At 36.4% G+C, this 24,354-nt stretch overlaps 1 protein-coding gene and 2 non-coding genes across 5 annotated transcripts; all 3 read left to right on the top strand.

The window, feature by feature from the left end:
* Positions 1-23,488, top strand: ATG16L1 (autophagy related 16 like 1). 3 transcript variants are annotated; one of them, XM_039347110.1, is made up of 20 exons: positions 1-161; positions 350-567; positions 1,882-1,975; positions 3,089-3,194; positions 3,805-3,878; positions 3,967-4,218; positions 5,553-5,618; positions 7,876-7,962; positions 9,213-9,269; positions 9,450-9,497; positions 10,197-10,299; positions 11,914-12,019; positions 12,713-12,783; positions 14,581-14,652; positions 16,724-16,844; positions 19,949-20,054; positions 20,697-20,846; positions 21,137-21,184; positions 21,593-21,694; positions 22,024-23,488. In XM_039347110.1, exons 2-20 carry the CDS (start codon positions 453-455, stop codon positions 22,115-22,117), a joined length of 1,872 nt encoding a protein of 623 aa, XP_039203044.1. In that variant the 5' UTR covers positions 1-161; positions 350-452; the 3' UTR covers positions 22,118-23,488. The 3 variants fall into 3 exon arrangements, with proteins under 3 accessions (XP_039203044.1, XP_039203045.1, XP_039203046.1); XM_039347111.1 differs by lacking the exon at positions 9,450-9,497; XM_039347112.1 differs by lacking the exons at positions 9,213-9,269; positions 9,450-9,497.
* Positions 10,582-10,860, top strand: LOC120309685. The gene has a single exon (XR_005557153.1).
* Positions 13,998-14,265, top strand: LOC120309684. The gene has a single exon (XR_005557152.1).
* Positions 23,489-24,354: the final 866 nt, after the last annotated feature.

A 24,354-nucleotide genomic window follows, 5' to 3' on the forward strand; every position in this document is an offset into this window, starting at 1 on the left:
AAGCCCGCTAGTGACGCCATCTCTCTCGGACCAAGGGGAACTCTGTGAAAGACTGTCGCGGAAATGGATGGGGGCTGCGGCCCGATCGAGGGGTGCGCGGAGGGGCCTTCCAGGTGAAGGCGGCATCCAACTGCCACCCTCTTTCTCTTTGATGCTCAGCGGTGAGTTGTGCCCGTCGGTCTTGGGTCTATTCCTGGGTGGGTCCGGCAGCCAGGATGACTGGACGCCTCCCAATCGCCTGGTCCCTTTTCATTCTCCTGGTCTTCTCGAATTCCTGTTTCTTTCTCAACCCCGATCGGGCTGCCTGACTTGTCTGCTACTGCATTGTTATCGTTACCATATTCTTTAGAGTCCTGGATCCAGTTCTCCTCCACCAACTCTGTCATAGGGGAAACCCGCAGCCAGATGACTTGGGTTTGGGGCAGGGTGTAACGTCCCAGATCTCCGGCAACATGTCTGTTGGGCTTAAGACGTCGAGCTTCCCCACCTGGAAGCGACATATCTTGGATGAACTGAAGCGTCGAGACCGGTTACAAAGACAGGCCTTTGAAGAGATAATCTTGCAATGTAAGCCTTTCCGAAGAATCATCTGAAAATCCTCCACTTTAACTAGCAGGCCAGAATTGCCAATGAATTCAATTATAAATATTGTGATTGCTCGACTAGATAAGGAATGTTGTGTTGTTGCTACTGAAGTTTAATTAGTTTGGTTGCTGAGTCTTTGGGACAGTTTCAGTAAAGTTTCAGTAAACTAGCAACATTTCCTAATTAACTGTCTTGCAATACAGTTGAATTGAATACAATTTTTCTTCAATAGATTCCAGAAAATAAACCTCAAAGAAAAAAGCAGGAATGTATATTGTATGAAAAAAGGAGTTGTGTGTTACTAATTTCAACTTCATAAACTGAACATAAATTTATAAATACTATTGTTTTTTAGGCCAGGTTCACATAATACATTAGGCTAAAATTTGTTCATTGGCTAGTGATTGTGTGTGTTGTGCAAACACAGTTATTTGGCTTTTTTTGGCATTCTTGTAATAGACACCCAAACAATTGGTGAATTCAATTGCCTGTGGATTAATGTATCATATAAACAAAGATTAGAAAGTATTCACTCCAATGAGGCATAATGCTATTTGCATATTATATTTCATATTTGTTTGTGTATGTGTGTGTGTTCCTTTGAAGAATTTGGCAAGAATTTCAGAAATGGTTTGTCATTGCCTCCTTCCTAGGACTGAGAGAGTTACCCAGCTGGCTTCATGCTAAAACACAACTAGAACATGTGATCTCCTGGAGTCTGGCCCGATCTTTAAGCACTACACCAAACTGGCCCATTTTTATGGATTTGGGGTTGTAATAAAATATAGATTCCAACCCTGAACTTAGGATATTTCTTGTTTATGTTCTGTTCAGTGGCAAGGAACCTTCTCATTAGTTCAGTAGCATAAGGAGACTTACTTGATTGCTTGAGATATTTGCTGTCAGACCAGCACCCATTTGGTGAGAAAGAGGTTTTGCAATCTCAAACAATCTTTTGTGACTACATCAGAGAACCCCCTTCCTGATTTTCTTATTCAAAATACCAGATTATAAAGTAGAACAATGTCTTATTAAATGACTCATTCATTTACAGAAGCCTAGTTGAATCAATCTGAACTCATAATCCTATTATTGTGTACTGTGAGAGAATGTAGTCTTGATTAGGCATGTTTTCACTGCAATACAAGAGCTTGTCTGAAATAGGTATACTTTCTGTGAAAATGTTTGTCTCAGTTCAAAGAGTATAATGGCATAGCAAACTTATTATTAATCAACTGCACAATTAATAACATTATTTCCCCCCTTTTTTTCAAATTAAATATTTCGGCCTGTTAGATAACAAGCTCTTGGAGAAGTCAGATTTCCATTCAGTGCTGGCTGACAAGCTACAGGTGGAAAAGTATGATTTGCCAAACCGGCATGAGATCAGGTACTTGTATCAATTCTAGTGATAGTTATTGTGGCTTCTTTAAAACCAACAATATAACAGAGTATTTTGCTCTTCTGTGTAATATTCATCACAATTTTTTTTACTATTAATAGCTACTGCAGAACTTTATGTTTGGTGCTGTACATGTTGTACATGCTTTATTATGTTAATATAATCTTAATTTTATAACATATGTGCAATTTATACAAGTAATACTCATGTTACAATTATTCATTTAGTGACTGTTTGAAGTTACAATGGCACTGAAATAAGTGACTTATGATCAGTCTTCACATTGTCACATTATCCCCATGGTCGTGATCAAAATTCAGGTACTTGGCAACCAGTATATATTTACAATCATTGTAGCATCTTGTGGTCATGTGATTACTATTTGCAACCTTCCTAGCAGGCTTCCAACAAGCAAAGTCAACGAGGAAGCCAGATTCACGTAATGACCACATGATTCACTTAACAAGTACAGTGACTCACCTAACAACTACCTTGTTAACAGTGGAAATTCTGGTCCAAATTGTGGTCGTAGGTCAAGGACTATATGGTGATAGGTTATGCAAATGATGCAAATTACATCAAATTATGTAATGTCATATGAATATATAAATTTATACAAATTATAATACTAATAAAATGTTAGTAGCGTATTGAATAATTTCATATTTTTGGACACTTGGAATGATAGATAAGTCTCCTCCCACCAAACATCCAAATGGTCCTTAAAAAGAGACTTCATTCTTTTACATAGAGATCAGTAGCATACAGTATCAAGAGGAATGGGAATTGCTTAATGTAATTTCAATGCAATGTCAGTGGAATATCAATATATGGAGATGTTCTTGTTTAGTATAGGTACTTGCTTAACGACCATTCTGCACAGTTCAAAGTTACACTGGTATTGGACAAATAGTACTTACAACCAGTCCTGAGAATTCCAGCCATTGCAGTGTCCCTGTTGGCGTGTGATTGCAATTGCCAACATTCATTGTGACTTCCCACAATTGCCATTTTAACCTGAAGAGTATCTGTAGGTTGAACATCTGTATGATTAAATAGACATACTCGGCATCTTACCTTCTATTCCTTTGGAAAATTCAGCCCAGGACATGATGGTGCAAGAAATGATGCTCATCTTCAAGAAGTAGCTCAATTAAGGATTAAACATCAAGAGGAATTGACAGAGCTGCACAAGAAACGGGGCGAGGTTAGGAAAAAATTATGCTTACTTGCAGCAGTACAATGTGCATGCTGTTATTTATTTCTCTATCCCATAAGTTTCACAACAATAAAAATATATCTCCAGAATAACTTTTTATAGTAAGCAGTCAGCCTTTCAGCTTTTCTGTTGCTTTTACTGTAATAAAAAGTTAATATTTATTATTGTAGACAATGCAGCATGTATTCCATTTTTAATTAAGATACTTTGCTTTTGTGATGTCTTTCTTCATCTGTTGCTAGAAACCTGGAAAATGAATTACGATGCCTATTTCTTTTAAAATTCTGTATTTAGAATTAAGGTACAACTTATGGTACCTTTCAGCTACATTATGTAGTCCTGATTATCTTTTCATTTTTGTATATATTGATTATTAAGTTGGTTCCATATGGGTCTGTGAATCTGCCAAATGAATATAGCATATCTTGCTTATGATTGAGAGATATAAGATACATTCTTAATAAAATGCATGCACTGAAAGAGACACAAAAACTATTGCCTATGTTAAGAATTGTGGATTTTCATTAACATAGTTAACATTGTTAATTAATGTTAATATTATTCATTGATATTGATCATTTTTCTCCTTTTTTTGTAGTTGGCTCAATCTGTGATTGACCTAAACAATCAAATACAACAGAAGGACAAAGAAATACAAATAAATAATGTCAAGTGAGTAAAATCCATTTATTACCAATAGAACTTTATCTTAGTCCTAGCTAGTTTCAGATTTTTATTATATTAGTTGCTTCTATTGAAGAATTGCAGAATATTTACAGAAGATATCTGAACTGGAGACAGAGTGTCATGATTTATGCAACAAGCTTCAAGATCTCGAACGAGCTAATCAGACTCTTAAGGATGAATATGATGCTCTCCAAATCACCTTTACTGCTCTTGAAGAAAAATTAAGAAAAACCACTGAAGATAACCAAGAACTGGTAACCCGCTGGATGGCAGAAAAGGCTCAAGAAGCTAATCGGCTCAATGTAGAAAATGAGAAAGATTTAAGGTATGGTAGTATTTTTCCATGTAACTGTGTGAGTTCAAACTCAATCTGTATTAGAACCCATCCTCAACGTTTCTTCTTTCTTTCTCTCTCCCTGTGCATATGCCCTGCATGTCTTTTTCTTTTAATTAACAGCCTTTGGATGTGGTTTTGAATCCTTTAAACTAATGGTAGAGGTTTCTTCAAGTTGAGCTGAACACTCATTTATACAGTATAAAAATGTTTTCTGTTGCCTTTCTGGGAATGTTTTTCAATTTCCTAGTCTGATCTGATATTTCTTGATAATTTATCCAGTTATTAACCAGGCTTTGACTTGGCTTGGATTTTGAGCTAAACCAGCTTCTAAGGTCTAGTCTTTAAATCCTTATGTTCTTAAAATTTTGACATAAGGTTTAGACTTGGTTTGACTATAAAATAGCTAAATGTTAGCTCCTAACACTCCAATTATGCCCATTGAAATAGCCTCATTTTTTCCTGGTGTGTTTTTTTTTCATAATATGGAGTAGCCATTATATCTAAATTAGTAAACTTAATCTAGAATTAGCATCAGTTTCTGTGATGGAAGTAATATTATCTGATGATTCACAATATGTCAGTATAGGGGCAGCTTTTAACATATGATGCACTGATTAGAGCAGAGGTCCCCAACCTTTTGGGCACTAGGGACTGGTTACGTGGAGAGAGGTTTTTCTGCGGACCAGAGGGGGCGTAGTTTTGTGTGATGCCTGCATCCCGTGCTTGTTTTTGTGGACCGGTTGCTGGCATGCCGCAGACCGGGAGTTGGGAACCCCTGGATTAGAGCTATTTTATTTAAGAATTACAGAATGACTTCAAGGCATCTTAAAACAACCAACTTAAGATAAACATTTCTGGGCAGTTAAGTTTTCACTTGGGCCTAGAGACATGAGATCCAGTATATTCTGATGAACTTTACATTTTACTAGTATCAAGATACAGATACCGTAAATGCTGGCGTATAAGGCGACTTCCGCGAGCGCTGAAATTGGCGCCAAAGACGGGGATCGTCTTATACGCCGAGTTGTCTTATACGCCGGAAATACTGGTAGTTTCCAGCGTATAAGACGACGTTCTAGGAATGCGGCCCGGCTATAAAGACAGGGGTCGTCTTATACGCCGGGTCGCCTTGTACGCCGGCATTTATGGTACATTTTTTGAGGCAACAAGTCTAACCACTGGGATTTCTGTGCCAGGGAGCTTAAGGCAATAATTTCTCCTAATTATCAGTTCCTTCATACTTTGAATACAACTGTTCAGATAAATACTGATAAATGTTACACAGTTGATACATATTTCCTAATAATTTTCTTCTCTGTTAGGAGAAGGCAAGCTCGGCTTCAGAAAGAACTAGCAGAAGCTGCTAAAGAACCACTGCCAATCGAACAGTAAGCATTCATCAGTCTACTTCCTAATGACTACATTATTTCCATTTCCAGGCTGAAAATATAAAAATTAATTATTCAAGCTGCATGCTTGTTTGTCTTCTTACTATTCATTGGTATTCTGTTATAAACCGTGTGGTCAAATAATCCTAATTTTACTAGCAACAAAACTGGAGAATGGGGGTAAAGATGGTGACTATTTTTTTAGATGGATGAGAGGACTTATCTTCCCCTTTCCCAACTGTGATAGTATGTGTTCTTAGCAAATTGTTAAGAATTAGAAGTAGAAGAGCACATTTATTTATTAGCAGCAGCTTTGGATGGGCAAGCCTGGATTTTATACCTTCACCTTCATGAATGTTTTCATCTTTTTTAGCAGAAACCTAATAGGGTTAGATTTTTTCTGCCAAGCTAAAATTCTGATTTAAAAAAAAGTCATATCTTTTCAGCAATACTTTAATTATTATTTTTATATAACTTAATTTTTGTAACGTTTGATATTTACTGACTTTAGATTTACAATTTGCAACAGTTTTATTGGTTCTCTGTTGACTCAGATTGTTTTTCTTTATTTTGCTGTCTTATCTTGGCCTTCTGAGCTTAATATGCTCCTTACAAATTCAGTGGCTACATCAAGGGAAAGGATCTGGGCATTAAGAACTGATTAGCAATACATCAGATTAACCAGCCATAAACATTTTCTTTAAACAGTTGCGTAGGCATCTGACTGTTTAGTTTAGAAATTACTCTATACAGAACTTATCTTGCTTTGCTTTACTTGAGCTTATTGCTTTGTTTACTAAGTGAATTTGTTTGGCCTAAGAATTAATTATTTGAGTTTATTTTTAAGTTTATTTTTATTTTTAAATTTATTTTTTAAGAGCATTGATACAGTTTTAAAATTATTTCAAAGTACAGCAAGTTTATTCCTACCTATCTATAGAAGAAGAAAAGGCAGAGCCTGGGGATGAAGTCAAGAGAGGAATCAATGTGGAATCATTACATTCCCTCAATGGTCCAAGTCCAGTCCCTCCCCCCGCTTGAATTCTGTTAATTCTTATCTAGTGCCAATTTAGTGCTGACCATTACTGTAGGATTAAGCACTATTTAATGTGATACTGATTCTTTGCAGCTGACCCTAACTTAATTTATTATGATTGATTTTACAAGAGGGAACTCCCATATGAAGAATAACTATGCAAATATTTGGTAATAACTTTAAAATACTTGCTGCTGAATGAGTATTCTACGTATCTGCAGCCAGATAATGCTTGGAGGGGGCTTGTTGTTATTACCTTGAATCCAGTGGTGGGATTCAGCCAGTTTGCACCAGTTCAGCAGAACCAGTAGCTAATTTTTTGTTGCCCAGGCCCAAAATGGACTTCCAAAAGTGGCATCCACACAGAGAACCGGTGGTTCACATATTTGAATCCCACCGCTGCTTGGATCCAAACCCACCTTGTTACTTTGGCAGTCTTAAAAATCACCAGAAACTGCACCAGCCTTACAGCTGAGACTGTGGAGTCCTTGGTGTCTCTGAGCTTTGTTGTTTTCTTGCAGACAGTTCATTATCAAACTAGGTAATATCATCAATGCTAGTAGGGAGTGGGGTTTAATCTCATTTTATATACCAGTGGCTTCCCTGTCAGTATTTGTGGGAGTGGCCTTGATGGTTCCTTTGGCTGTCATTTACTGTTAGCTTGTTTGTCTGAGTTGGTTGAGGTATTGTTTGCTTCTTGGTCTAATGCTAATCTTGGTATTAATCTCTGCTCATCTGAGTCTTGATTGCTAGTGAGGAGGTGCTTTGGTCTTTTTGTTTCCTTTTTGGCTTTTTGATTGTCTCTGTTGAAGAGCTGAGAGTTAACTTTCATCCCATCCCAGGGAATAGTAAGGGGGGGGGGGGAAATGCTGAAATTGCAAGTACTACACAATAGCATGAATGCAACCTTTGCTGGAATTCCATGGGTAAAAAAAAATCCTATTCTCCTTTGTCAAATTGTTTAGAAATAGTTATATTTTAACTGTGCAGACAAGCCACATTCAAACAAATAATTCCATTTTACAAACTGTATTAAATATGATTAAAAATTGTAAAAGGCAAATAAATTACAGCCATGGCATAGCTAATTCTGTTGTTCAGTTATTGTGCTATTAAAAATGGTAGTGAAATTCTGTATTTGAAATAGTAGGGGAAGAGGGCTGTTTAATATGAAATGCCTGATCTTCTTGAACATTCAAGGAATGGTCTGTCTTTCTTCAGAGATGATGATATTGAAGTCCTTGCTGATGAAACCTCCGATCCAGCTGAGGACACATCTCCAGTTCGTGCTGTCACACGGACATCAAGGTAGTATGTGAGCAGAGATGTTTGAAAACACGTTTTTCAAAGAGTTTCATGAAATATTTTCAGGTGGGGAAAAAATTCATAGGTATTCTTGATTTGATTCAGGAAGTTCATTCGAGAAGCAGACATATTGAGAAAATTATTCCCTGGATAGATGAATGATAAATTAATTGATAACAGATGCCAGTATGATTATAATTCATCAGCTATATGCCCTATTGTAATAAAATGAAAATTGCACAGCTGATGTTTTTAGCTACCATTTATTTTTAATGGGATACAAATGGGAAAATTAGCTAATGAATTATGCCTATAGGAAACACTCCAGTAGTTATAGTTTTGTGATCTTATTTCTACTGATTTTTTTTGGGAAATGTCTATTTTTTCAGTATCATTAGCTAGGAATGTTTTGAAACTGTAGGACTCACAAATAAATATAGGGAAGGAGTCTCTCCTTTTCTCTCCACATCTGCTTTTTATCATAGCAGTGTTTATTCCTGACACTGGAAAGAGCAATGTAAATAAAGCTTTTGCAGCCTTGAATTTAAATGTGCTCTATCAGTTAAGAAATGGCCCCTCAGCTTTCAAGAGCTGGGTTTATACCAACATTCTCAGTTTGTTTATAGCAGAGCCTTGTCATGGTAATAGTAAAGGGAGACTCAAATCCTCTGTGTAAATATTAACAAGATCAAAATTACAAAGGTTGCAAATGTTAAGGGCTATGCTAGTTAGTGCTGTAGGTTTTAGAAAAAGTTTTCTTTTTGGACAGTTGGCTCACCTAATGTTGGTGACAGCTGCAAATAATAGATTCTTAGATAAATTTCTTTCCAACTCTATATTGTAATTGAATCTGCAAACAAAACATGCAGAATTTAAAGTCTTTCCATTTAAACTGGCTTAACAGCAAAAATGTTTACTTTCCCTGTTAAAAGGCCATTATTATGGGCCAACCATCACATTAGTTATGAGAATGCTTGGGAATATGCTCTGCCTTCATATAAGTACACCTTTAATTTTATTCTCAAAATTCCAGTGAATTATATCTTTTGGGGAACCTTTTTCTTCCTGCTCATACAACAACAGTATTCAGTTCGTAATTGTTTATGCAAGCTTTTGACTTAGAACCAAGTTGGTGGCTTTTTCTGCTGTCCTGTTATCATTTGCTTTCCTTGCTGAATGTGGGGCTTCAAAATTGAGAGTTATGGGCTTGTGTGTTTTGATCTCCTTGAAAACTGTCCTCCCCTTCTCTTTAGTAAGCGACTCTCCCAGCCCCCTGGAGGCCTTCTGGATTCTATCACTAATATCTTTGGGTAGGTTGTTACGCATTTACCTTTTCATTACATATTAGTTCAATATATAGCAGCACAGTGATACTAGGCATGCAAACAATTTTTCTTATGTCAAGCCTTCTTCTAGTTCCTATCTCTCCTTTTCTTTTGTGTTCAATTCCTTACTTCTGCTGTGTGCTGACCTCTGATCTTTCCCTCCAGTCTGTCTGAGTCTCCCCTTTTGGGACATCACTCTTCTGATACTGCCAGGTGAAAATTTGCTTGAAATTATTCACACTTAATTTAGCATGCAATGAGGGTTGCTGAATAATTGTCTCATGTTGTTTCTGTAGCATTGAAAAGACATTCTAGTTAAATAATACATAGATATCGTGGATGCTTGAGGTATAGCAGCTTAGGGAAGAAATGCTGGCCATAATCTACATGATTGCTGTGTCCAGTCATTTTAATTATTATTTTTTTGTGTTATGTAGAAGCTCTCTGTTAATAATGAAATGTGAGTTTTAAATTAAATCATAGGTTATGCATCTTTGCAACTAAATAGGATTTACCTTGTATAGGAAAAAGCATTTAAAATAGTAGCAGATATTTAACAAATAAATAAATATTGGTGTTCTTCAACTCAAACATTTTTAATTTGGGATTCAGTGCAACAGCTGTAATGGTGATAAATTTTTCCCCACTCTGGCACAAAGAGTTTTTATGCAGTTGATTGGGTTCACACGAGAAACTAGATGCAAAGGCTATAGAGGAGTCCCTAATATGCACAACCATTTCTGGGTATTGATTCCCTGTTTTTTGTTGAATACTTGAATTTGTTTTAAGACTCCTTGCCTTTCTTTCCATTCTTACCTATTGTGTAGTTGAGGCCATCCCCCTGCCTATAATCTGGAGACATAGCTAATTTCCTCTATATACTTATTTGCATATTGATGTAACCTTTCTCAGGAGGCGTTCTTTATCCTCATGTCCTATCCCTCAAGATAACACTGATGTACATCCTACTGCAAGCAGAGAGGTCCGACTACCCAACATAGCAGTGTGTGTCTTTGTAAGTATGTCTAGGATGCATTATCTTAAAAAAAATTAATATGTTTTACTGAGTAGTTTTCCTATTGTGTGATACTTTGCAGTGTAAACATGTAAAGTGCTTCAAGTTTTACTTCATGTTCAGTCAATCATTTCTTTGTTTTTCTTATCAGATGCTATATGTTCCTGACATGGCTATAGAGGGGCTATTGTGACTTTGGAAAGAATTGTAGTGTGGCTTTTGCAATAAGAAATGGGGTCCTTCTATACGAGCCAAAACCTGAGAAATTCTAATAAATACTGGGGTCAATGATGATTAATGAAAGGTCTGATTGCACTAGTGAAATTGCACATCCACAACTTCCAGAGCTCCCAGCAGTTTTTTCTTTCTTTCTTCCATCCATGCTCCATTAATGCTGACAGATGTTATGAAGCTGCTGACATTATGTGGGTATCGTCAGTTCATGTTGCTTGCAGTCAAAAGCACTTAGAGTTGACTCTCTCCCAACAAAACCAGTCAAGGAGCTGGCAGTTCTGGAATGTGTTCTTAATGTGCATGATCTTTAGTTTTCAAGCTGAGACCTCTTTATTTCCTGCATATATTTTTTTCTGACTCAGTATTACTTTTCTACTTTTAACTTCTGTAGTAATTTTTTTCAATTAAATGCATAAAGTTATTTAAATAAAATGACCATATAGGTGGAATAGATTTAGGAATGACATGGAGTAAAATACATTTCTAGAATGTAAGCATTTAATCCTAAACAGTGTAAAATCACTTCATAATGTACAAGTACTAAACATAATCTAGCAAAAATACACACAAACATAGAGACATAAATACAAATTTAATAATTGTTTTACCTATAAAAGGGACGCGGTGGCTCAGCCAAGCTCTTTTATGACTCGTGGACTTCAACTCCCAGAATTCCTGAGCCAGCTATGCCTATTCCTGGGTCAGGGGAAACCTTTGCCTTTTAATCTTATAAATGCAAAATTATTTTTCTTTTCATTCGGATATATTAATAGTCAGATTTACTGTTTTACTAATATCCCATTCTTTTCTTGACTGCTTTTCAACGTGTAGTTTTTATCATTTCTTCAGCTGAATGCAGCATTTTAGGAGTAGAATTCTTTGATGCCAAAAAACAGTTCCTAGGCCTTTGTTCTGGATTTAAAAAAAAAAAAAAAAGATTTGGCTGTACATGTATTTAGTTTCTTTTTTTTTTTCTTTCATTCAATTATTTCCAACTTGCGTAGAAAGGTCCTTGCAGTCTTCTTGGCAACCTTTTTAGAAGTGGTTTATCATTGCTTTCTAACTAGAGCTGAGAGAAAGTGACTGGCCCAAAGTCATTCAACTGGCTTTGTACCAAAGGCAGGACTGAACTCACAGTGCCCTGATTTCTAACCAAATGTCTTACTACTAAACCAAACTGGGTGTCATAAAGTTTCTTATAGATAGCTTTAAACAGGAAATGTATACTGAAAAACTCAAGAGTTGATAGACTTTTTTTTTGTTACTTTGTTAGAGTCTCGTTTGGTTTTTTTTTTTTAATGTATGCTGCTAGAGGCTGACAGATCTGGGTCCTGAAATCATCAATAATTGTTGTCTCTGTGTTATTTTGCATCTTCTTAGGATGCACATGATGGGGAGGTTAATGCAGTCCAGTTCAGCCCTGGATCTCGTTTATTAGCAACAGGAGGCTTGGACCGGAGAGTCAAAATTTGGGAAGTTTTTGGTGGTAAGTCCTTTAAAGAACTATAGATAAAAAAAGACAAGGGGTTTTAATTCATGGACACATGCTTTTTTGCTTACAAGTTTGATTCTGTAGTTGATATCTTTAAAAGGTATCTACAGTTCTGAACTAAGAAATTAATGTAGGAATCCCCAAATAAATTCCTTAATGCATTGGAGAGATAAAATATCTTTTCCAAAACTGTTCAGACAATAGAACAGGGGTGTCAAACTCGCAACATCACGTGACATGTCGCAACATAATCACAACTTTTTTTCCATTGCTGGCAATGGAGTGGGCGTGGTTTCGCCATGACGCATCTGACCCGCAGGCCGGCAGTTTGACACCCCTGCAATAGAAGATATATGGGTTTACTGATGCAGCACAATCTTGGTTGGATAATCCTTACCATTTCCATTAGAAGGATGTAGTGAAATACCTAGGTTGGGAAAAAGAATGTTCTGTGCCCAAATTCTGAAGAGTAGCATCATAAGATAGAGTAATTGGAACTGAGCCTTACAGCCTGCCTTACATATAAATCAGTTTTATCAATCAAGAAATAGAAATGATGTATTACTAATTCTAAATGATCAGTTCTGTGGTTTATATCTTTGAGATATGTTTCTTAGCTAGATTGAATGAAACTGACGTGCATTCATGCTTTTTCTTGCCTCCTAACTCTTTTCTTTTGTATTACAGATAAGTGTGAATTTAAAGCCGCCCTATCTGGCAGTAATGCAGGGATTACTAGTGTAGAGTTTGATAATGCTGTGAGTATGGATGTGTTTCTTTTTTGCAAATATGTTCTGCCCTGCTTCACTAGCACATCATTTATGGCATTTCCAGAAGAACAATCAATATAAAAATAAATAAAGAAATAGGATTGAATTGCTGCACAGTGCATATTGATATTGGTATCAATATATATTGACTGTTCTTCTGGAAATATCAAAAGAGATGTGCTAGATATTGATGTAAGGTATTTAAATATGATTATTTAAAAAGTTTATTATTGGTATTTTACCAATAATCAACTTTTTTAAGTAATCATATTTATAAAATATTCTTCTTTTGATTTTAATCCAAAAGGTAAATGAATTGTAAAATATGAATAATTCCATATTTAAAAAGCTACAGTATTTCTCTTAATTCAATCCAATCCTCAAATTCCAAAGTCAACAGTTGATTTTTTCCCCCTTGATTTGTAAGCTAACAGTGGTCTCCAAGTCAAAATAAATTTCATCAAATTATTCTCTCTAAACAAAGCAGTCAATTTCACCATCTCAACTGGCTCCATTACTTTCAAAAGCCAGTTTGGTTTAGTGGTTAAGGCACCAGGCTCGAAAGCAGAGTTCTAATCCCTCCTTAGCCATGAAAGCCAGTTGGGTGATCTTGGGCCAATCACATCTTCTGAATCCAACTTACCTCACAGGGTGATTATTGTGGGAAAATAGGAAGAGGAATGTTGTTGCATATGTTTGTCACTTTGAGTTATTTGTAAAAAATAAGAAAAGTGCAATACAAATAAATAAAATTCTTCCATTGTGGGCATATTTTCTTCTTTCCATTTTTGGACAAATAGTAACCTTGCCACTGATGTCACATATAGAAACAAAATTTCATTCTTTTGTTTTCCCTAATTGCTTATTTGCACTCCGTAAAAGAAAAGCCTGGGGTTTTAATTTATGTCTGATTTCAAAATTTTCTTCTTCCTTGAGTAATACCAATGTACATTAAAAGACAGCTCATCTGGAAAATTAAGCAATTGCTGAGAAGTGGTATAAAATTGTCATCTTTTTAGTAACACAATATTTTATTCTTTTTTTTTTTCTTTTGGAAGTACCTGAAAAAGTTAGGCCTGTTGCTTGTAAATATAGATGGTATATGTATTTTAACCCTGAGCAGGTTATTTTTTTAATAATGCCGAAGTATATAACTTAAGTCTGTACTACTTCTACAAGACAGGGCAACAATGTTTTGCTGAGGTCAGTGATGAATAGTAAAAGGTCTGATTTGCCCAGAATATTGCTTCCCTAGTCATCTAACTCCCAGCAGTTATTCTTCCATCAAGCTATAGAAATGCTATGTATGGGAGAGTATTTGCTGATACATTGTGATATATTCAGCTTGTGTCCTTGTAGAGTATTGAGTAGACACCGCTGAAATTATTATCCAACATAAAACAATAAAGGAGTTTTAAGTGTTGGAGGCAAGTAAATGGGTATATGATCTCAGCTTTTTAAACTGAGACCTCTTAATGAAGCAAAACATCTACATAGGACACTAGCAACAAAAAGAAGAATTAGGAGTGGGAGAAAGAATGGATGAGGGAAATAAATGGGAAAATAATGGAGGAAAAAAATGGAATCAGGGTACACAAGAAGGGGAGAATATATAAAGGTAATGAAGCTTCAAAAACTTGTAAATAAACCCCAAATGAAGTGATAAGATTAGGCAATGGCATAGATTGAGATAAGAGCATAAAATAATGTGAAACAAAATTACTTAGAAATTGTAGATTGTAAAAATGGTTATTATAGAAAACATTTTAAAAATCATTTCCATAGGGTTCCTACTTATTAGCGGCTTCAAATGACTATGCCAGTAGGATCTGGACAATGGATGATCATCGGTTACGGGTGAGTATTTCTTCCAATACGTGGTGCATGTGCTTGATTCTGACAAGGTTTATAGCTATAAAAAAGATGTTAGAAATTGAGTGTGATAATAGATGTTAACACTCAATATATTAAAATTTGAGTTGTCCTTTAATCGTCTTTTACCTAGTTTTATTTATATAACTTGTTTGATATTTCCAACACAAAGTGATTTGAACATACTATTTGGAAATAGATATTAAGTATTTTTATATGATTCTGAAAGAATTATATAATTTAATAACTTGGCATATATTTTAAAATAAACACTATAAAAACACTAGGTTGCCAAACTTTTGAAACTCGTTTGGCAAACATAAAAGTATATTCCATATTCATTACTTTCCTTCTCTAATCCACGCTTTTTTTTACTATAGCTAAGAAGGTAGGAGCATGTTTTATATGCAGACAGCTTTAGTTTCAATCCCTGAGAACCCTGCATTAAACATTAGCAAACTAGCATGAACTGCTCTGCCATAGATTATGAACGGTTACTAGATTTGCTAGTGATCTTCTGTATATTGAACTTTATTTCACAGTAAATACAGATAGTTCTTGACTTAGGACCATAATGGCGCCTGCCCATTTCATTACGTCATGATAGTTATTAAGAAAAGCACCCACATGATTACCTCACTTAATGACCCCAATTTTTCCTCTGCCTCTGATCTAGTGCAAGCCCAAGCCTACACTGCAGCACCTCCCCCAGCTTCTTAAGCCTTTCAGGGACTCTCATATTCCTTCAGGCAGCCCATTCTCCGCTTCCCGCCCTGGATTCCTGCAGGCCTTAGGCCTTCTTTCCTGCCTCACTGGGTCTGCACTGGCTTTGGGCCAGCTTTCCCGCCACACTGTTTCCAACACCCTGCTTCCCATCCCCAATCACAGCTTGGCCACTTACCTTTTTGGTAGATCTCCTTCAGCAAGCAGCTTCTCTACCACACAGCCTCCTTACACAATGGCGACCACACGGTGCTATCCCAGAACTGGATGTCATTTTGGGGGTGGGAAGAAGGGTTTGGGACTGCAGGGACCCAGTGGGGTGAGATAGTTGGAGACTGCTGCAGCATCCTGGGAATAGTCTAAAGACAGTTGGATTGTCAAATGCCCAAATTTTGTTCACGTGATGGGGGGAGGGGGACTGTAGAGGCTGTAAACCTAGGGCAGACATCGTAAGTCCCTTTGTTCAGTGTCATTTTAATTTTGAATGGGCACTAAATAAATGTCTAAGTCAGGGACTACCTGTATTAAATTATAGGAACTTGGAAAGGACTTCTCTGTTTAAAATTGTAGAACTTCACTGATTGGTCAGAGATCAGATAATGGTTTTCTGAAGATGGTCAACCAAATATTTCTAGGAAACAAATGGAAACAGGGTATAACAGTGAGCCATATCTTGTTGTATATTCCCAGCATAGATAATTGTAGGTTTCATCTGCCAACCATACCTATGCTCCATTGTTAAATATAACACTATTGAAAAAAAAAAAAACACAGGCAGTTTCAACTTACGACCACATTTGAGCTGCAAATTTATTTTGCTAAGTGAGTTTTGCCCTATTTTACGACCCTTTTTGCTACTGTTGTTCAGTTAATCATTGCAGTTATTAAATTATTAACATGATTGTTAATGAATCTAGCTTCCCCATTGACTTTGCTTGTCAGACGGTTACAAAAGGTGATCACAAGAGCCAGGTCACTGCAACCCTCATAAATATGAATCGGTTGCCAACCATCTGAATTTTGATCATGTAACCATGGGGATGCTGCAGCAGTCATAAGTGTGAAAAACAGTCATAAGTCACTTTTTCAGTGCCATTGTGCCTTTCAATAATTACTCAATGAATTGTTACTAAGTCAAGGACTACCTGTAAATGCAACCTTTTGGATATCTATTTCAGATACCAAAACTAGTGCTCATACTTGTATAGAAAGGTCATTTCTTAGTTCTCAGTGTAGAATGAAGGCTAAGTAATTGTTTAAAATTCTATTTTTGTTAAATTATTGAATAGTGAGTGTAAAAAATTGTTTTCTTACCTAATGTCAATTTCTCTAGCACACGCTCACGGGGCATAGTGGAAAGGTTTTATCAGCCAAATTCCTTCTGGACAAAACTCGCATTGTATCTGGGAGTCATGACAGAACACTCAAGCTATGGGACCTGCGCAGCAAAGTCTGTAAGGAAGCCGTTTCACAGTTTCCCACATGCATCAAAGGGACAAGAAGAACACTCATTGACTGATTACCTCTCAAAGCAATCAAAATTGCTGTTCTGTTAATCTTCTGATATGTATATGGATTCAAAGCTGGCTTCTTCCCTTGGGGTAGGACACTGAAAATGAGGAATGTTACTAAAGACTCATTCCATTGATCAGTGGAACTAAACATTTTACTGTTGCCCCAAGTGTCATCTGGGTAGTCACCACTGACTGATATTAAAGAAGTGAATTTCTAATAAGTGAAAGAGGTTTTGATTTCTAAATTTTCTTCACTTTGAAGCCATATCAGTCATTGGAGAAAAATGGCTAATCTGCTGCTATAAAAAGACACAACCAGATACCAGCATTTAAAAGATCTTATATTGTTTGATTGCCTATTACTCTTACCCAGAGTAATTCTTAATAAGTTTCTTCTCTTAGTATTTATATGATCTTATTAAAATATTTTAAGTGATAAGTTGATTTCTTCTTGCACATAACACGGATTCTCTATGCCATTGTACATCTAGGCTAATTTTGCTGTTACAGCAATTGGCATTCTCCCATTTGGTTAGTAGTTTTCCTCATAATGCAGATAGGCAGAAGTGGTAGCTATCATCCAGCTCAGCTCATTTCTGTTTACCATTCTGCTAATATAACATTGATCCAAATGCTATCCATGCATAAAGTGTGCAGATATGTTTGTTTGTATGTCTGTGTGTGCAAATATTTCTGTGATCCACAGTTTTGTATTAAGTGTTTTCACAACCAGAAAAGTTTGCTGGTTTAAGAAAAATATATTTCGACTTCTTCCTTTTGAAATAGATGCTCCTGATAAAGATTTATATTAAACAGTACTGCTGTCAGCAAAGACTAACCTTATACTATATAACATACTGCAAAAGCGGCTAAACCTTTAAGCAGTTGAGGAAGTGGGCTCACCTGTAGATGCTTCCCCCCCCCCTAGATTTTGTGACTTCAAGTTTTGTAGAAGTTTCTAATTTGTGTTTATAATAGTGTTCATACTTTTAATGATTTTATTTAGTGGCACCGCAAAAGATTGGTGAGGAGTTAGTAGTATGAGCCCCTTTTTCCTTCTGCACATATAAGTGTATAACTTGTGTATAACTTGCAAGCTTTGCATTGCAAATTCCTCGCAAGTTCATGGAAAAAACAGCTTAGCAAGCTTTGTAGATTGCTTCATTATAAATTACTGTGACCTTTTATCTAGATTGCTACTTGTAATAATTAAAATAAAGAGGACAGCATGTATAGATATTTTTAGCAAAGGGACATTTACCTGGCTTGTTTATAAAGTAAATATCAGACTATCCCAGATGTTATATGCTAGGAGTGTGTGTGTTACTTAAAAATATCCTTAGCAGTGGACCAATTGTCTGAAGTTGTGTCATCAAGCTATTTCTAGGTGTGATTGTTTATACTTCCTGTCCTGTAAGAAAAATATAAATGGATGGCAAAAGCCCCCAGGGACACTGAATCTTAGGCTAGATCGGAAGATCCAGGGAGGTGTTTAATGGAGTAGAGCAGGGGAATTCTGGGAGTTGACGTCCACCCATCTTATGAGAAACACTGGAGTAGAGAACACCCTACCTCGTCTCTAGGTGCACTTTGTGCCCTCCCTCTCCATCCTGCTTAATTTTATTTTAATTGAATTTTTAAATTTAAAGTATTATTTTAATATTTTATTCTATATTTTATTCAATGTCTGTAAGCTGCCTAGAGTTGTTCTGGTGAGATGAGTGGCATTTAAGTTTGATAAACAAACAGATAAATAAAGTTGTTGTGCAGCTTCCAGCTAGCTCAAGGGGATCCATCTACTGCTATTTCTCTGGGCTTCCTTACAATCTGGAAGGATGTAGATTAAGGACTTTTTAACTTTTAAACCTTATATAAAATTGAAATTTTAAACATTTATTCAATAAAATAGTCATTCTCTTTCAGACTAATTCACTTCATAGGTTGGTTATTGTGGGAAAAATAAAAGAAGAAAGAAGTATTAGATCTGTTAGTTGCCTTGAGCTACTTATAAAAATAATAAAGTCAGGAAAAAAAATCTAATTTTTTTTTTTTTGCTCTGAATGGCACCCATTTTCTCCACATCCAGAGAACCCATTAGCTACCAGCTAGCCACTGCTATCAAGTATAAAATAAAAAATATATTTTATTTATTAATCTAATTAATATAGCTGCAAAAGTGACTCTGGGCAGTGCATAACAATAGATAAAAAACAAAAAGTACAAGAACCAGAACAGCAAATACAAATATGAAAACCATAGTTAATGAATATCTTAAAAATCCAAGATACAAGCATAAGTGAAGGAAGCATACAAATGACCCCCTGAGCAACGGAAGATCTAAACAAGTATCCAGGTCCATGGGAGCCTCAGGCCTGGTCCCATGATCTTAAGGGCCTTTCAGAATATCAGAAGGGATGGACCAATCTAATATGTTGCCAGTCATTCTTAAAAAAATGAAAAAAAAATTGCTCTTTATGTCTGTGCTCCCGCCCCGTGCTTCAAAAAATTGATGGGGATGAATACTTAGCTTGCTTATGTTCCTATTCATAGTTATTTTAGTTCTTTCAAAGTAAACCAAATAAAGACATAGGGTAGTTTTTGATCTATAAATTAGATCAAAATTCTCTTCTAAATATAGGCAGAAGTTTTTTATGGATGGTTTCTCTGAATTCTGCAGTTGAAGAAGCAATTCTGCACCAATATCTTAACAGAATATGTTTTTCTCGGGATTTGAAATTGAATGTAAGCATACAAAGCCAAGGAATCTTTTTGTGGAAATATAATACGGTGAAAGCATCTTCTCCTCCATCCATTGTCTAACTCAAAACTACACAAGTATACTCCTCCATAAGAATTTCTCCAGAATTTTGCTCTGATTGCAATTTCTTCAAAATCTGCCATAAAATTCAATAAGATCTAGCAAGGAGGAATATACAGTAAAATCTCGTTTGCTAACATTAGTTTAAATAAACAATTTTAGCAGGCTTTTATGGAAGAAAGATTGTGGATTCAATTATATGATTAGTAACTTCATCTTTTTAAAGGTATAAAGACGGTATTTGCTGGCTCCAGCTGCAATGATCTTGTCTGCACAGAACAGTGTGTAATGAGTGGACACTTTGATAAGAAAATTCGCTTTTGGGATATTAGGTGAGTGCAACTTCCTTTTGAAATTGGGAGAGACCATTTTGATATCAGAATGATTCCAGTATGATCAGAACCAGGTTCAGATTCAGAACCTTTTGACTGCAAAAGATTTTACATGTTTCTAATGAAGAGTGATAGTCTTCCAATGTGAACTCATACACTTTGAAAAGCCATGTATTAGTCAGACCTGAGGAGAGATACATAAAGAACACCTAAAGCAGCACTATTTGACTTTCGGTTCACCTGGCTCAAAGAACCTGGTCAGAGAAATGGTCCAGCTTCCAAACCTAGGAAATCTCAACAATACAGGTAGTTTAAGGACTAATACCTTCACATTCAGCTTTTAGGAAGCTGAGTAGGATTCAGTACTCTGGTGAAGAATATAATGCACCTAGGGCCAATGGGGGAAAATACTTTTCTTCAGTGACTGCCACAAGAATACTAAAGTAAATTTACCTATTGCTGTTTTAAAAGGGCTAGATTTAAACACTTTTTGTTCTAAGCTGCAAAGCAGCTTAACCTAATTAGCACATAAATTAAGCTACTGATTACTCCCTTTATCCACTGTAACATTTTAATGAGGCTTCTTGTATGCCACCAAGCTAAGTATCATCAAGGAAATGTTGTGTTATATTTCGTTTTTAGAACTGAAAGTGTGGTACAGGAAGTGGAATTGCTGGGAAGGATCACAGCTCTAGATCTCAACCCTGAGAGAACAGAGCTTCTTACTTGTTCTCGTGATGATCTATTGAAAATTATTGATCTCAGAATCAATGCTGTCAAACAGACATTCAGGTGAATATGGCTCTGCAAGTGAGTTGTAGATTTCGTATCTTTGTCAAAAGCCAGGAATTCAAAGCTTGTCCTGTTGACATTTCATGGTAATAAGCAGCCTGTTCTTAAAAAATATCTTTGTTGACTGTCCATGACATCCTAATGTAGATGTTTGTGCTTAATAAAGAAAAAGGCTTGATTGGTTTGATCGTTAATTTTCAGGTTTGTGTGGCTAAGTTGTTTTTTTGTAGCTACCTATAAAATGAATTGAAAAGACACATTTAACATTTGTGGTGGGCTTTTTCTTCCAGTGCTCCAGGATTTAAATGTGGGTCTGATTGGACTAGAGTTGTATTCAGGTAAGAAGCTGAACTACCCAAACTTGGGTCTGGTTTTTTTATTATTTGTATACAGTATACTGAGGTACTTGCTTAGTATATTAAATTAGATGAAGTTATTTTGTATTTATATGAAACTTCAAGAACAGAATTACGTTCTGTTCCCACTGATCAGAAGAAAAGGAAATTCAGAGCTTCTAATTAGTTGTTGTGGTTGTAGGTATTCATTTTGCACTTATTTTTAGTGTTTTAGGTAGGAGGGAAACTAATTTAGTGTCACCTTTGCAGTGCATTATAGTTAAATATATTCATTCCATTTGGTCAAAAGTCTCTTCTAGACTTTTGGGAGATTTGCATCAACTAATGACACATTGTACTACAAATAGCAGTAACACGTTTTTTCTCTGCTCCAAATTTGTGATTTTTCAGCCCAGATGGAAATTATGTTGCGGCTGGCTCAGCAGATGGATCACTTTATATATGGAGTGTGCTCACTGGAAAAGCAGAAAGGACACTTTCCAAGCATCACAGGTGAGTCGAGATAATGCTGTTAAAATCTGAGCCTTCTATATTTTGGAGCAGAAACTAGCCTACAAGGGAGCCTTCCTGATGCTCCCTACATGTATTGAAGGCTATTATTCCCAGATTACAAGGCTAATGTTAAGTACTCAGAACATTACTGGAGAATATGAAGAGGTCCATGCCAACACATCTTTGAGCCAAATGTTTCTCATTCTACTTAGTAAATAGCAATAATCTTCAAAAATAGCCCTGTGGAGACTAAGCAGCATTTCTTCCTTAACTCAAATTTTGTACCTTTCAGGGATCTAATAACATTTATATCATCTTTTTTGTTTCAGCACCCCCATCAATGCTGTAGCATGGTCACCATCTGGAGCTCATGTGGTCAGTGTGGACAAAGGAAACAAGGCTGTGCTGTGGTCTGAATTTTGAGCTAAAAGTGCAAAATACTAGCTTGCCAAAAAATGCATGGGAAGGCAGTTATCTGTCTGTCTAAAGAGGAGAGAAGTCCCATATCTGGCTCTCACGCAAGAGTTAATTTGCCAAGTGCATAAGCTTGCCTTTAGCAAAGAATTATTGATGCATCCATCAGGAAGAAAAGTGGGTCCTGATTACAGTATGTTGCTGCTATCTAACTTTCATAAAGGTTTGGGTGTGGAACCGGTCATTTTTAAAATGTACCATTGGCACACTGAAAAGTTTCTTATACCAGATAGCAACACTCCTGAAACAATATTCTATGGCATTTCACTGTTGAGTGCTGTAGCAAAAGTTCCTGTATGTCGTGATTTTATGCATGTATTCATACATGTGTCGTCTTCTCTGAGCTAGCTAAGAGACGAGGTGAAGGATTCTAAGACATGGAATGGTGGGATCTAAAGTATAATCTTATTTGAGTAAGCCATGAATTTGGCAGTTGCATCTATGGGACTTCTAGTACTTAGCAAATCACAGCTTCTTGTTCCAGCTTGATTTGTGCCAGACAGAATCGATTGAAAAAACAGACATTGTATCCTCCAAAGGTTGTCCAGGTAGCAGTGATACAGAAGCATTTTAATTTGACCCAGTGTATTTTGGATTTTAATTGTGGGATACAACAAGAAGTTCTGCTGTAATGAAGAATGTGTGATAGCATGACTTCCGCACAAAAACCAAATCCACAGCAACTTCTGCTATCTTGCAGTTTTATATTGAGGGTAAAGGACATGAAAGAAAACAAACACCTGAAGCTGAATGTCCTGGTGCTGGCAAATCCGTATCATTTGCCTCTCACTTAAATGTGCAATATTCTTTCTTTGTTGGAGCTCTCTCTCTCTCTCTCTCTCTCTCTCTCTCTCTCTCTCTCTCTCTCTCTCTCTCTCTCTCTCTCTCTCCCTCCCTCCCTCCCTCTCCCTCTCTCTCTCTCTCTCTCTCTCTCTCTCTCTCCCTGCCATGGAGGAGGCTTGGGAGTCTGTATCCTTCAGTGGTTAAATGCACAATATATTTGAGGAAAACTTGTGGCATTGAACATTTATCAGCCAAATACTTTTCCACATTCAGTGGGCTGTGATACAAGCCACCAGCATTAAATTGCCTTTTAATTTGCACTTTAATTTTTCTTCCTTCCACAACTTATTTTGTATTGCTTGTATTGGAGGGCAGGTGTACAGGATTCTTTTGGGCCTGGGGTTTTCATTAGATCCCTTCATGTTGACAACTTATGCAGAGGAAAATGGAAAGTACACAGGACAAACTTTATTTATTGTACTAATCTGTCCACTAGTACTTGACTGATTATAAATAAACCAATATCCTGCTTCTAAATTTGCATTGCTTTCTCTTTATTTTTTATCTGCTTTGAATACAGGCATAGGAATGAAAAGCAGTTTGAAGAGAATACTAAAAGCTCTCTATAAAGTTTCAGCTGCAAATATATTTGCAAAACTACAATGAGATGCTGGGACAGAAGGAATAATGCATTGACTGTTTAAAAAAAGGCCAACAGCACAGTAGGGATAATCAGAAACAGTTTTGAAAATGGAATGCCAACATTGTAATGTAAATCAGTGGTGTGACCACATCAGGAATATGTTCTGGTTGCCGCAACCTCAAAAAGGATATAATGGAGTTAAAGGTCGTTCAGAGGAGGGCAACTCAGATGATCATGGGACTCGAACTGCTTCCCTATAAGGAAAGATTACAACATTTGGGACTTTTTAGTCTAGAAAAGAAGCAAAAGAGGGGGGATATAATTGAGGTGTACAAAATTGTGCATAATATAGATAAAGTGGACAAAGAGAAGCAGTTTTCCCTTCCAAAAAACACTAGAACCAGATGACACTCAATGGAATCCTGAAAAAAATAGGACAAAAAGTGTGGTTTTTACATAATACATACAGGTAGTCCTTGAGTTACGACCACAATTGAGCCCCAAATTTATGTTGCTAAGTGAAACACTTGTTGAGTGAATTTTGCCCCATTTTATAACCTTTCTTGCCACAGTTAAGTGAAATCATTGCAATTACTAAGTTAGTAATACGGTTGTTAAATGAATCTGGTATCCCCATTGACTTTGTCAGAAGGTCACAAAAGGTGATGATATGACCCCAGAACACTGCAAGTGTCCATAAACTTGAAACAGTTGCCAAGCATCTGAATTTTGATTGTGTGACCATGGGGATGCTGCAACG

The sequence above is a fragment of the Crotalus tigris genome, unplaced genomic scaffold, assembly GCF_016545835.1.
Source record: "Crotalus tigris isolate CLP2741 ecotype Arizona unplaced genomic scaffold, ASM1654583v1 scf7180000018053.2689490, whole genome shotgun sequence".
In the NCBI taxonomy this organism is placed as follows: domain Eukaryota; kingdom Metazoa; phylum Chordata; class Lepidosauria; order Squamata; family Viperidae; genus Crotalus; species Crotalus tigris.